Source organism: Primulina huaijiensis, chromosome 17 (assembly GCF_012295235.1).
Source record: "Primulina huaijiensis isolate GDHJ02 chromosome 17, ASM1229523v2, whole genome shotgun sequence".
Lineage (NCBI taxonomy): Eukaryota > Viridiplantae > Streptophyta > Magnoliopsida > Lamiales > Gesneriaceae > Primulina > Primulina huaijiensis.
Genome location: NC_133322.1, coordinates 1,376,911 through 1,391,225, shown reverse-complemented (window position 1 = coordinate 1,391,225; position 14,315 = coordinate 1,376,911). Strand labels below are relative to the sequence as shown.

Here is a 14,315-nt window from a genome sequence, read left to right as displayed (position 1 = left end):
AGAATATCATTTTAATGTTGAGAAATATAAAATTTTAAAATAAAATTGATATTTATAGAATTTGATAGGATTTTATTTAATTAGTTGAAATTTCACAGAATTTCATTATATTTGTGTTATAGATACACATAAAATTTGTATAACTTGTTAGTAAAATTTCATTATTTTTCTTAAATTTTATAAAATATCAATATCCAAAAATCTATATTACAATCTATGCACTTGTAATATATATATTTTGAGAGAATTATTTCAAAATCAATTTAAAATTTTTTATATTAAAAATATTCTTTAATCATTTATTTCTATTAAAAACGTCATTGTTTTAATGCTAAAAAACTATATCAAATTTTGGTAAAAAATTTAATTTCAGCTTGCTAGATTATTTTTTTTTCCATTTCGTTGATAATCTATTTGATTAAAATAATTTTCATGTGTTCAAAAAAAATTTCTTGATGGATGACATGTATATTATTAATACATGAATTATTTTTAAAATATGAAATACATAATTTTTTAATATAAATAAAAAAAATTAATTGTTAAGTCAGATTCCAAATAAAATTTTAATTTTTTGTCAAAAACTAAAATAGAATTCCAAATCTGTGGATTTAAATTCAATTCCAATTCAAAATCTACTTTTTTATTGAACCAAATATGTTATAAAGCTTTAATGTTTTTGACAATATGCATTGTGGTTTTCATATACGTTATCAAAGCACTACAACAAATCGGTAGTATCTAATTTAAGGGTTTCAAAATCAGACACGATCCATCAATCTGACACAGCTCAACCCGAAAAAATCAAGTTTGAGTTTGGGATTTTCAGGCTCGTGACAAATTGGTCGTGACAACATGCATTGTGGTTTTTTATTGAACCAAACATGATATAAAGCTTAATGTTTATTATATTTTGATGCGATTTAGATAATTAAGACTTCGAATACGAAATCATGTTAATCTGATGACTTCAATTCAAACTTTGACAATAAAATTTTAAATTGAGACTTTGAGTTTTTTTTTTTTAACTTGCTTACGTTTTCAATGCATTTACTATATTATCAATAATCAACGCTATCATATTAAAATTTACAAGCATCTATTTTTTTATATAGTGTTAACAAGAGTTTATTTTAAGTTTTTTACAAATTTAAAATTAATTAAATGCTTGAGAATTGTCTTTAAGAAGTTGATTAAAATAATTTGGGGGTGAAAAAATACATACATATAATAAATATATAATTATATTTATGTTTGATTAAAGTTCCATGTTTCAAATGTGAATCTTATATTGAATTTGGTTGGTGTGACATGGTTAATAAATTAAACAAAGCGATTTTTTAATGTTATTTTGTGTATTTATTATTTATTCAATGGCAATGAAATGGTCAATTATTTATCTCAACTCATGAATTTGATATTTATGAAGAAAATTTATTAAACCATATATTATTTTGGGGAAGTTGGTGAAAAATCCCCAATCAAAATATTTCTTTGGGTTCACTCCCTACTAACAAAATTGTTGTACTATGTCATACAAAATGTGGTACACTTCATGTGGAAATGTGGTACTGAAAAAATACCCAAGGACTGAACACAAAAAAAATCGACAGCTGAGAACTGAAGATCAATTTCTCGTATTATTTTTGACATAAATAAATAATTTATATTATTATGTAAGATTGGTTAAAAAAGAAAAAAAACTTTGAAGTATCGATACCTAACCAGGTGAAAAGCAGCGCATAGGCTGGGCCGTGGGGGCCTAGCAATGCCTACAGAGAGATTGCAGATCACGCGGCTGTCACTCGAATATGGTCGGGTGTCAACGAGTTTGACGAGATCAAAGGAGATGGACGGCTGTGATTAGAGGAAAGCGATTGATTGAATTGGCGTGTGAGATAAGGTTGGCACGACAACTTGCTGATACTGTGGGCCCTACGTGTGAAAGAAAAAAAGAGTGTACGCGCGTGCTCGCCCGTGTCCTTTTTAGTGCTAAAGCGACCACCTTTTTTTGATTATTTGGTTTATTTTTAAATTTTTTTAAAAAAATGGGTAAATGAATAAAATTTTGGTTTATGAACTTTATTTTTTTAGATTACATACAAAGAATATTTTATCTTCTGTTTGGATGTGAATGTTCACATAATGTTAGTTTTTCATTTGGATTGAATTAATTTATTGAGAGTTGTACATGTAGATGTGAAAATATTTATTCATTGAAAGTTTGAAACAGTTTTTGACGTGAAATTAGAATTAAGTCTATGATATTAACATGATATGAGAGTTCAAACTCATTGTTATGTATTTGATTGTTCTTATGAGTTAGCCGCTAAATGTTTTGCAAACATTACGTTCCAGTTGTTCGATTTTGGGTGTGAGATGATATATTAGTTGTCTTACGTTGAATTGATAAATATTTTTTAAATTGTGTATATATATTTAGATAATCATTCACTCGAACTAACTTTTGCGAAGAATTTAAGTTTAAGTTTTTGATTTTAACAAATAACAAAATAATATAGTACTCATACATGGAGACCAATAAAATTGGCATGAGACATACATACATTGTTACTTATGAACTAATGAGTGATACATCATGTTTATTTAAAATGCACCATCTCACACTTAATAATTTTATTTAATTAATTTTGAGTTTTAGCCGATTAATAATATTCTAACTATTTTAACTCTTAAAATAGTTTAATCATCAGTCACAATATTTATTCTCTAAAAAAAATCAGAATAGAAAATAGAAAAAAAATTTGTGCATGACAATATAGTACCTAAAGTGGTGTTTATGCAATCTACATAACAATTACAATTAAAGCATATAATAATTAGTAAAACCTATGCAATAATTAAGCAAGAACAAATTTATGGCTTAGACATCTCAATTAAGCGGCCCAGTTATTCAAATCTTTACTGTAAATATCCAGCCCATTCTTCAATATAGCATCCAATTTGGAGCAAATCTGGTTCCAAGCTGTTGAACCAAGACATCAACCCAGGCACAAGAACATGGTTGGTCCGGCCCACGAACTCTAACCCAGATCCGAAGACCCGCAAGCTCAGGACCCGCGACCCGCCCAGTCTCTGCCCGTTCGAACCACCGCTACTGTTCATCACCACCGCTGGAAAATCACCACCTTGAGCAGTCGCGAAAATAGACGCCACGCCAGTCATCAGGAATCCTCCGTGAAAGCTGCCACCCGTAATCGAAGCAACACAGTCTGGTTTCGCCTTCGGTGAGTTTTCAGCGCATTAAAAGGACCGTGGAAACCACCGTAGACCTGCCGTCACCTTGTGATGGCGTGTGTGAGCTCTGCGATCCAGACCTTCGTTTTCATGGTGGTTTCGGAAACTTACAGAACAGGTCCCTGTATTTTCGGAGAAGGTGCAGAATGGTCCTTTGAGTCTTTGTACGAAATGTCAAATTGCTCCTCCGAATGTTTGAAACAGTGATTGAAAACTCCAGTTTCGAAAATTTGCAATACTAATTGCAAGAAAATAAGGGGAAACATGGAGTCGTAAATTCATTCATTCTTACTTTGCAAAAGAATTCATAATCATTTTTCATAACATATTTATATAGTCTTGTGGCGAAGATTTTGTTCAATAATCAAAAAGTTAATAAAATCGACCACACTTAAAGCATGCAAAGTTCATCTGTCGACAAAGAACAATATATTTTGTCTTTCTTTTAACTTAGATATATGAGTTTCGTCAGACTAGTTTCAAATTATACAACACATTTACTTCGTCATTCAAGATAAATGCAGTTATATATAAACTAATACTTCTGTACTTTACAAAATTGATGACGTAGAAGACGTTGTTTTACTTCGACATCGATCTAATTTCGGACCGGTTTTCTCTCATTAAACCGATCAAATACTTCGCTAATTTCTTGGATACGACTTCGGTGATAATGAATATATACATATATTATTTATTAATTATTATTAAAAATTCACCAAGTCATTCTATAATGTTTGTATATAAATTCAAATAAACTTATTAAAAGACATCATGAAACACATTTTTGTGAAACCAAACTGGAGATAGTCACACTCACCGGTGGAGGACATATAATGTCAAAATTGTACTGCGATTATAGATCATGGAATCAAGCACCCGAATCTTGTCGTCCACCCCCACTTTCATCACAATCCCTGCCACGATTTGTTTGGTGTCCTACCAAGTAATCATATTGATAAAATGTAAAATTTTTTAAATAATAATATTTGTGAGACAGTCTCATGAATTTATATTTAGACTGTCGGTTTATAATTGAAGTGAAAAATAACGATTTTAACATAAAATTAATGATTTTTTCACCACTCGGATACTGCACCACAAAGTGAAAATGACAAAAAATACTAAAAACATCATGCATTGAAAGAGTTTACATTGTTGGCATGGATTATTATTATTTATTTGAAAAGATTGTTGGCATGGAATTTGAGTGGTGCTTTTTTTGGAGTGGATACTGTGAATCTGAAGAAGACCCCGCAAATCTAAACGGAAACCACCAGTTTCTATGTTTTTTTTTGGTTTGTGTGAGACGGTCTCAGTGGTCGTATTTTGTTAGACGTATCTCTTATTTGGGTCATCCATGAAAAAATATTACTTTTTATGCTAATATTATAACTTTTTATTGTGAATATAGGTAGGGTTGACCCTTCTCACAGATAGAGATTCGTGAGATCGGCTCACAAGAGACATACTCTTTTTTTTTATTGTTTTTCTTAGCAATTCGAGTCGCATATATGTCACTAAAGTAAGGCTCATGTGACGCTAATGTGTGTAGTGTCACATCATGAATTTCGATGAAAAACGACTAGTTTACAAAAATCGAATATAAATATATATTTTTAGAATCTAATAGCACATTCTTATATTTTCTATATCAAATTCAAATTTATAAACATAGAAAATTATTTTAGTAATGGTTGAATGGTTGAGTTATCATGAACTTTTACAATTCTAAACTTAAACATCTTAGTCATATGCTATATAATTTAATATTTTTTTAAGAAAATCTGTCATACATATTTTTTTTTGAAGAAAATCTATATTTTCTAAATTTTAGTTTCAATCTTCTAACTTTATTTTTTTTTGACATTTTTAAGTTATTGATTATGATGACATGAAAATGACTCGTACGAACATACTTTGTATATGTGTTAATTATTGTCTTATTTGACCATCACTATTACTACGGCGCCGTCAAAGTCATATGTTGCATTGGTGACAAGTTGATGCTGATTAACTCTCAACAAATTAAAAATAACATCTTAATTTTCTTTTAATTAAAGTGATTTTATAGGACTTTGCACTAACAATAGTAATATAATGACAAGTATGTATTTAAATGACAACGTATGAAGCATAATTTTCCGGTCCAAGTGACCTGATTAAACCAACCCGAGTCAAGCGGGAAAAATCGAAAGAGACATTAAATAGAGAAGTGGTTTTATTTTTATATACAATGATGGTGGGAGAATTTTATTGGCAAATATTTTAAACGACGAGTGACTTTTAAATTATTAAACAAATAATTTCGACTCGAATTTGACGTGAAATGTATGGTCAATTCAGTTGAATACAAATTTTGCAATATTTGAACTAATATAAAAACCAGTAGCAAACTCGATTCGATAATTACATATTAATTGTTAAGTAACGAAATGAGTTTTTTGTGTGTGTGTGTGTATTTTTTAAGAAAGTTTCTTAAATTCGACGAGAAAGTATTTATTTGATCAATTAATTTCAACTTTTTAATTTTAAATATTTTATTAACTTGCATTTTTTTTAAAAAAAATAGTTATTTATCATCGAAGTACGGTAACACCAACAATAACAATTTTTTATATTAATATTTTCGATGTTACATCGATATTTGACGGAGTCGCCATGTAAATTTTTCAATGACTAGGTCATATTATTAGTTATTTTTCAATGACTACGTCATATTATTAGTTAATTAGGTAGATTCAGAGAGAAGTTGGTGAAAAATCCCCAATCAAAATATTTCTTTGGGTTCACTTCTTATCCACAAAATTGTGGTATTATGTCATACAAAATGTGGTACATTTCATGTGGAAATGTGGTNATACATTTTATGTGGAAATGTGGTACTAAAAAAGTATCCAGAGACTGAAAAAAAAAAAAAATCGACCTAATGACCAATTTTCCGTAGATTTCAGCTATATTTTTATTATAATATATAATATAAAATATGGGAAAAAAAATTCTAAAACGCCATTAAAATCCCATCAATGCCTCGAAAAGCATCACCTCAACTCTCACGCATTCACTTTTGTCCGTATCAACAAAATACAAGAGCCCTACTGCACCACCACCCTTCGCTTTCATTCCCCTCCGCCGGTCGTCCTGGCCACATCAATAGAATGTAGAAGGGATAAAATATCCAGGAGAAATCAATATTTTTCTCGCTATAAATATAATACTGGTCGAATCATAATATATAATACATGTGTAGGGATGCGTTTTATCTAAATCCAGACTGACCCATTATTATGCTCTCCGTTTGTTTTCTGGAGATAGTTGGAATGATTGCTTCACGCCCAGTTCCTAATTTTTGAGTTTCTTGAAAGGGTGGAGCTTTTTTTGTTGTTTTGTCTTGGCCGTTTTAGTGGTGAATCTTGAGAGATTTGAGCATTCTGGGAAGGCACATTTGTCTCGAGATAGCGTTTTGTATCACAGGTATGATATTAATTTACATTAAAAAAAATGTCTTTTTGTTTCATTGGGAATATGATATCATGGTTGTTTACAGGATCTGCCGGTGTTGTAGCCTCCTACAGTTTCTTGCTTTCATTTTGGTTGTGTAATTGGTGCTTTCTTATTTTTTCATTTTATGATTGTTGGTTTTTCGATATTTCACTGATGGTGCTGCTTGGTGCATATGTATATATTTTCATTTTTCACCAAACATTGTTTGATGTTTTACCCTCTCAATAAAAATAATTTAAGATTTGATGTCCAGAATAGTGAGAGTGGTTTGCTCTTTCTTGGAAGCGTGTTAGTTAGCATGATAATAAATATTGCAGAGTGAATTTTATGGTTCCGTTTGAGTTAGTCATCTCTGGACTTTTCATCCTTTTGTGAAAAGAAACTGGTGGTTGTATTTTCCTCCTCTGTTTACTGGTTATGAAATGTGATCTTTACTTCTAGGCAAACTTTTAAATTCACCAAAAGACAATGTTTACCTATGTTGTAAACCTATAACTTATTGTTATGAATGTCATGTTATCTCTTATTCTCAAAGAATCGGGATGCGGAGGTGTGAAAATGCCCAACGCCGCATCTGGTTCCTCTGTTAGTTTTTTGCACCTTTTAATAGAGTATTTTTATTCTTGGTTTTAATGGACGTATAAGTTTAATCTTAGATCTTTCGGAGATTTCTTAGGTTTTTCTATTTCTGAAAAATTTTGTTGATCATTTTATTCGTCCATTCATGTAAAATGTGCTCTGACTGATTCATCAACAGAATAAATTTGACTGTATGCCGTGGATGGAAGAATGTTTCTCGGTTCTCTATTTTTTAAATCAATTTAAGTTATCTAATTTTGTGGTGAGTCACTTGGTTTGCCGTCGCGGAATGGGCGTTCCGTAACGGGAACAACAGCGGCGGCTGTGACAAAGTTCCAGGCTGAAACAAATGTGTAACTATTACACTGTTTTTTATGCCTCGGCGATTTCATGGCCGTTGCGAAGGGAATGACATTTCACAGCCATCACCACTGTTGTGGAACGTTTTTCCATTAATTTGTTCCAAATTATGTAATTATTACTATTTTAATTTTTTTAAAAAAATCATGACACCGCGACCGTTCCACGAAATGCCAAGAACAACAGCCTCCACAACCGCGACAGCGAACCATCAGCATTAGCAGAATTTAATTTCCTTTCTAGTCTCTGGATAGGTGTCTACACATACATATGCGATAGATTTATATATGAACTCAGTGAAATGAAATGTTCTTTCATCTGTCTGCATGCTAAATGTCATTGATTTCTGAATTTTATGTTGTCCTGCTCGGGCGGTTTAGTTTCTTCATCAGGCATTGTGGTTTTTTGAATCTTTACACAATCTTTTGATGAGATTTTTGTGCAAGAACACTGGCACTAATAAGTAAATTTGTTGGACTATTGTTCCAGGTTTCACAGCTTTTTTTAAATCATGGAAGAGGAAAATTCATGGGTGAGCCATAGCATTTCTAGCCCCTCCTTGGAGTTCGATTCATTCTCAGAGCTTCATGAGCAAAATGATAAAGAAGTTGCTGCGGTTTATATGGATTTCATTTTACCTGACGATCTGTTGGAACGAATATTGACCTATCTCCCCATTGCTAGCATTTTCAGGGCAGGCTCGGTATGTAAAAGATGGCGTGAAATTGTAACGTCGAAGAGGTTCATCCGGAATTATTCTCTTGCAGTGTCACCAAAACCTTGGTACTTTATGTTCACAAGCTCAGACGAACCAGTTGGTTATGCGTACGATCTGGTCCTTAGAAAATGGCACAGCATCGGTCTCCCCTGCATTGATACGTCCAACTGGTCCATTGCTTCATCTTGTGGGTTGGTTTGCTTCATGGATGATGATAGGAGGAGAGAGTTGTATGTCTGTAACCCAATAACCTTTTGCTGGAGGGCAGTAGTTGAGCCTCCTGGCCCAAGATTTTCCGATTATCATGCATTAGCGATTTCAGTGGACAGAGCATCTCATAGTTACAAGATATTAGTTGTTAAATCTAGGCAGTTACCTGGAAATTTATTCCAGTGTAATCTCTCCATTTACATGTACAAGTCCGAATCAATGACCTGGGGGACGATTTTGACTGAGAGCTTAACGGGATGGCGAGCTGGTGATGAGAGCGTGATATGCGATGGGGTATTGTACTTCCTGATTTACTCAACTGGATGTGGTGATCCTGACAATCGCCATGGCCTGATCATGTATAATCTTGGAAGCCGACCCTCCAATGGTTTGCTCATGAGGAGTTTCATTGCTGCACCTTGTTCCATCACTTGTGGTCGCTTGATGAACCTGAAAGAAAAACTTGTACTGGTTGGGGGAATCGGGAAACCAGATCGTCCTGGTGTTATCAAGGGGATCGGTATTTGGGCTCTGAAGGGTAGAGAATGGCAGGAGATAACCCGAATGCCCCACAAGTACTTTTATGGTTTTGGCGAGTTCGATGATGTATTTGCCAGCAGCGGAACTGATGATCTTGTGTACATCCAGAGCTATGGAGCGCCCGCTCTTCTTATTTTTAACTTGAGCTTAAAGCAGTGGAAGTGGTCCCAGAAATCTCCGGTAACCAAGAAGTTTCCACTTCAGCTCTTTACTGGTTTTTGCTTCGAAGCCAGGCTTGAAATTTCTCCTTAATCCTGTTATTTGATTCGGTACGGCACCAGTGAGGCTATTTATTAAGCATATATATCGAGATCATCCTTATTCTTTACATTCAAGAAATTCATTCGAGGATAGAATATGAGAAGTTACATCATCTTCCCGGTCGGTCTTTGGCTGTTCCATCTGTGAAAGTATTTGTTCTTTCGAAACAGACAATTTCCGCTTTATGTTTACATATTCTGCTCGAGTGAATATCACCATGCCTTAAGATTTCTTGCTCTTTTTGTCTTTTTTGCCCATAAGATAGTTTTATATATGATTTCTTGCTGTTTTTGTCTTTTCTTGCAACCAAATTTGTATGGGAGGAAGTATTGTGTCCAATTTTTACCTCTTTTGAATTATGGAATCAATACTCTTTTCACAACTTAAAATAAAAAAAATAAAAAAATTATGGAAAGTCTATAATGATTTTTTTATTTTATAAAAAAGTCTAGAACTAGAAAGCTATGATTTCAATATCTTTTTAAAAATAGTATTTAGTATTTATGGGATAACAGTACTAGATTAATAAATTTTTAAATCCAATTATTAGAGAGTAGTAAAACATGATTCATAATATAATAATTGAAATTATTAAATATATGGTACCATAAAACATGCTGTAATTTTTATGAAATGCTCCTAGATGCGAACAAGCATTCGAAGTAAAAATTTTACGCCAATGCTTTCTGAATATCTGTTACTAGATTTCCTTCTTGGATTTAGGGAAGGAAAAGAAAGCTCAGAAAAAACAATATACATTGAATGTGGAATTCAACCCATTGTCTTCAGTGACAATTAATGAAGTTGCTTAGGTGTTCATTTCAGCTGAGTGCAAGTTCCCAGCTTGAACAGGCTGGTTGATCCGTCAATTTTTTTTTCTTTTTTTTTAAAAAATAAATTCAGACTTCAAATGCAACAACATATGCTAGTAATTTCCATTTTAAATGTTATATCTATTGGTGTTTTAATTTATAACCACATAAACGTTTCAAGTTCACAAGAATTTCGTTGATTCTATCAAAATGAAGATTTTAGACTCAGTATTGCTTGGCTTATTAGATTATCTGAAATTATTCGGTCTAGCTAACAACTTGTGTACATCCTTTTGCCAGTTTATGAACATTTGAATGGATACTTGACCTGTCGCTACTACTTTTGTGTGTTCCCCAATAACCCATCTGCTTTCAATTGGTTTCAGTGACCATGTCGAGCAGAAGGGTTACTCATCTCTGCTATCATTTACAGAGACTGACCTCAACAGTACTGCATGGACTTGGGTGCACAGCAGAACGTTCCTCTTTTCATCAACAACGCCTCCCTCCTCATCAAGAGCTTGAGGAATTGGTCTTGGTATTCGATTCCATGGATCCAAGATATAAAAAAAAAAACACCCTTCAAAGGCATTCAGCAAAGGAATTGGTTTGAAAAAGCTTTGGAGCTTATGGATCAGATGACTGAACACGCATGCAATCCTGATTATGTTACCATGGAAATCCTTACTGAGTGGCTTTCTGCAGTCGGCGAGACAAAAAAAATTACAATCTTTTGTGAAGGACTACAAGGTTTCTACTTAAATTGCATAGAGACCCTGTTATTAGATAGATAATGAGACATTGGTCATTTTCAATATTATATACAGCGTTAAATTATCAATCTAAAAGAGTAAATCAATCAATTCAACAAAAATTTGATCTTCATGTCTGTTTTTGTAGGTTATATAAAATATAAATGATAAATGTTCGTAAATTTTTTTAGAAAAAATGTATTTAGTATGTACTAAATCAAGAAATTTCTAAACCCAATTCTTGGAATAATAAAGAATTTTAACATCACGTGATTCAAAACATTATAATTTAATTTAAATTATTAAATACGTATAAAGAACATCCTTTCATCGTTATTTTTAATTTTTAAAATGGGTAATACATAAAAATAAAATTAAAATACATAAAAATAAAATTATGCTAATAAAATAAAATAATTATATATATTCCCTCACGGTCGATCGGTGGGAGGTATACAGAGAGAGATGGCGGCGGCAAGATTCAGGTACATAATGCAGCTACACAAGGACGTCCCAAAAGCAGCCAGATTCTATTCAGAGGGCCTTGGATTTACCATTGATGTCTGCACTCTACGCTGGGCTGAGCTCCACTCCGGCCCCCTCAAACTCTCCCTCTTGCGTTCCCCAAGGTTTTTCATTTGATTCGCAATTGCATATCTGCAACCACGTGATTACCAAATAAAGAGAACATGAGATGCTTGTTATATTTACCACGTGATTACCGAATAATTAGTTGTGGTGGTGTTGACAGTAAATAGGAAACCCGTTTTATTAGCTGAAAATTTTGTTGTTTATCATTTGCCAAATTGCTTGATTGATTGCTTGATATGGGTAATTAGATAATTTGAAAAAGTCTCAGACTTGGAACTTGGGTAATTCCTGATGGGGTTTTGATCTTGGATAATTTGTTCGCGCTTTAGGGGGAAATACTGTCTTTTTATTCAGTATATGAATTCATTAGTAGCTGTATTTTATTCTTATTTGTTCCGCTTGGGTAACTCACGCTCCAATTTCAATAGATTATTGAATTTTTTAGAGTTTCAAACAATATACATTGGAGCATGGAATTCAACCCGTTCCCTTAAGAAAGAACGAATGAAGTTGCTTAGGTGTTTGGTTATGCTGAATCCAAGTTCCCAGCTTGAACAGGCTGGTTGATTCATCAACTTGTTTTTATCAATTCGAACTTCAGTTTCAACATATACCAGTAATTTCCAATTTAAATGTTTTATATAAATAAATATTTAAACTTTACAGTAATTTTCATTTATTCTATCAAAATGAAGATTGTAGACTCAATATCGCTTAGCTTAATTAGATCATCTGAAATTATTTGGTGTGGCTAACAACTCGTTTACATCCTTTTCCCAGTTTGTGAACATTTGGGTACATGATCTATTGCTACCACTAATTTTGTGTGTTCCCCATTAACTCATTTGCTCTTAATTAGTTTCAGTGACCATGTCGAGCTGAAGGGTTACTCATCTCTGCTATCATTTACAGTAACTGACCTCAACAGTACAGTGTCAAAACTCATGGACTTAGGTGCAGAACTGGATGGTCCTATCAAATATGAAATCCATGGAAAGGTGATGATGCTAATGATTCATCTCTCGAATTAATTGCTTCTTCATGTTTTCTTTGGCGTTATATGATGTATCATTTATCTACAACTATTGACATATTTGTCACTGACCAATCGACTTCCTTAATGGTAGAGGATTTGGTTTTCCTGTGTTACCTGAAAGGACCAATTCAAGCCACGTGTTACCCACTTCTCTTTACTTTGATAAAACAATCACAGGCACAGAGAGAATCTCCCACTTTCATGACACACCAAGCTATAACCATATAATATGTGTTGATCCTATTATCGAAAGAATCTGTTTAGTTTCCAAAGTAAAGTTGACTTGATTTACGGTATTAATGTTAGCAGGTAGCAGCAATGAGGTGTATCGATGGCCATGTCTTGGGTCTTTATGAGCCATCTTAAAAAATCCCAGAAGAGTTGGTATGGATACAAATATTGGATCAATGCATCGGTTGCTGAAGGATGATTATTTAATCTTGACTTATCCAGAGAGCATTGAAATACTATGTTGGTATTTCGAGCTAGATTCTCCAAATTGTCAAAGAAAAGGGTTTCCATGTAAATGGGAGCTACCAAAATTTCTCAGACACAACAGATCACTCTCTTAAATGAAGCAGGTGGCTTAATATGCTTCTTAATTATATTCTGAAGCTATTTTAATCTTTGAGATGCATTCATGGATTTATCCTTTGCGGCTAAATGCCATAGGTATATTCATACCTAGGGGTAAGTCTAGGTAATGCAGCAACCATCATCATTTTTCCTGATAGAAGATTTGTAAAATTTTAGATGTAGCATAAGATATTCTTGGTTGAAACTTTTGTTGCTCTCCATAAGATTCTGTTTATGCTATGGAGGGAGAAGTTTCACTGTATAGGCATGTAGCATATACCGTCAGATGTATGATTTAAACATATATTATGTCTAGTACATAAGTTTTCGTGCATCCAACGATATGTGATAGGCCGCAGAGTTTCTCCAGATATGGGACGGATCAATCCTCGGTATATTGAGTTTTTTTGTTATTTCGCTTCCCTGACTGAAACATATTCGACTTTATGCATTTTTAGTTTTGTCCTTTCGAACTACAGCATGTAGTTTTATTTTATTTTAAGAAATAGAAAGGTATGAGCCATCACATGCCATTTTCATACCCTTGAAAGTGATGTTTAATTTTTGTTATTCTTGATATTTACACTTCATTTTCTGTTAATTGCACCCCATTTGTGAATAAATTTGACACATATTTTAACTCAAAATAGATCGTAAATATCAACTTCCTTCGATTTGGGTGCCATATTTGAATGATCTTTTATAGTCCATCAAGTAGATTGCATATAATATTGACTCCATCAGTATCATCATAATACAATATCATGTGTACAAATCTTCTTGCGTTATCACAATACCATCTCTTTCCACCATATTATGATTTGAATAATTCACAATTCCAAAAGCAAAATTTGATCCTTTGTAATTTCTATATCCAATGCTAGAACTCCAATCACATTAGTACAGTCAGGCAGGCAGGCAGTTCACCAAATCCTTTTCCCGGATTTTGCTGCATTCTTCCATTTATTTGAACTATGTTCTTTCCCGAATTTTCCTTTTTTTCTAACAAAAATTTTTATATTTAATGCGGTAATTGATCCACTTATTAAAAAATTATGGGGCAAGAAGCTTGTTCACAAATGGACTTGTCATGGTGGGAAGGCGATGTTGACCAATTC

General features: G+C 32.9%; 2 protein-coding genes across 6 annotated transcripts; both read left to right on the top strand.

Moving 5' to 3' along the window:
* The first annotated feature begins 6,297 nt into the window (after positions 1 to 6,297).
* LOC140962899 (F-box/kelch-repeat protein At3g61590-like) lies at positions 6,298 to 9,685 on the top strand. Of its 2 annotated transcripts, none has more exons than XM_073421978.1 (2): positions 6,298 to 6,732; positions 8,200 to 9,685. In XM_073421978.1, the coding sequence occupies exon 2, from the start codon at positions 8,213 to 8,215 to the stop codon at positions 9,419 to 9,421; it is 1,209 nt and encodes a 402-aa protein (XP_073278079.1). In that variant the 5' UTR covers positions 6,298 to 6,732; positions 8,200 to 8,212; the 3' UTR covers positions 9,422 to 9,685. The 2 variants fall into 2 exon arrangements, with proteins under 2 accessions (XP_073278079.1, XP_073278078.1); XM_073421977.1 differs by having other exon boundaries at positions 8,191 to 9,685.
* A 1,728-nt stretch (positions 9,686 to 11,413) lies between these two features.
* Positions 11,414 to 13,765, top strand: LOC140963091 (uncharacterized). Of its 4 annotated transcripts, none has more exons than XM_073422322.1 (3): positions 11,414 to 11,623; positions 12,451 to 12,583; positions 12,931 to 13,765. In XM_073422322.1, the coding sequence occupies exons 1-3, from the start codon at positions 11,460 to 11,462 to the stop codon at positions 12,985 to 12,987; spliced, it is 354 nt and encodes a 117-aa protein (XP_073278423.1). In that variant the 5' UTR covers positions 11,414 to 11,459; the 3' UTR covers positions 12,988 to 13,765. The 4 variants fall into 4 exon arrangements, with proteins under 4 accessions (XP_073278423.1, XP_073278422.1, XP_073278425.1 ...); XM_073422321.1 differs by having other exon boundaries at positions 12,928 to 13,765; XM_073422324.1 differs by having other exon boundaries at positions 12,445 to 12,583.
* Positions 13,766 to 14,315: the final 550 nt, after the last annotated feature.

What these genes read in the sequence shown, in the direction of transcription:
- LOC140962899 (XM_073421978.1), top strand. Translation starts at nt 8,213, where the DNA reads ATGGAAGAGGAAAATTCATGGGTGAGCCATAGCATTTCTAGCCCCTCC.
- LOC140963091 (XM_073422323.1), top strand. Translation starts at nt 11,460, where the DNA reads ATGGCGGCGGCAAGATTCAGGTACATAATGCAGCTACACAAGGACGTC. An exon ending in TCCCTCTTGCGTTCCCCAAG is followed by an intron (nt 11,624 to 12,444) that starts GTTTTTCATTTG and finishes GCTCTTAATTAG; the next exon opens with TTTCAGTGACCATGTCGAGC. An exon ending in AATATGAAATCCATGGAAAG is followed by an intron (nt 12,584 to 12,927) that starts GTGATGATGCTA and finishes TATTAATGTTAG; the next exon opens with CAGGTAGCAGCAATGAGGTG.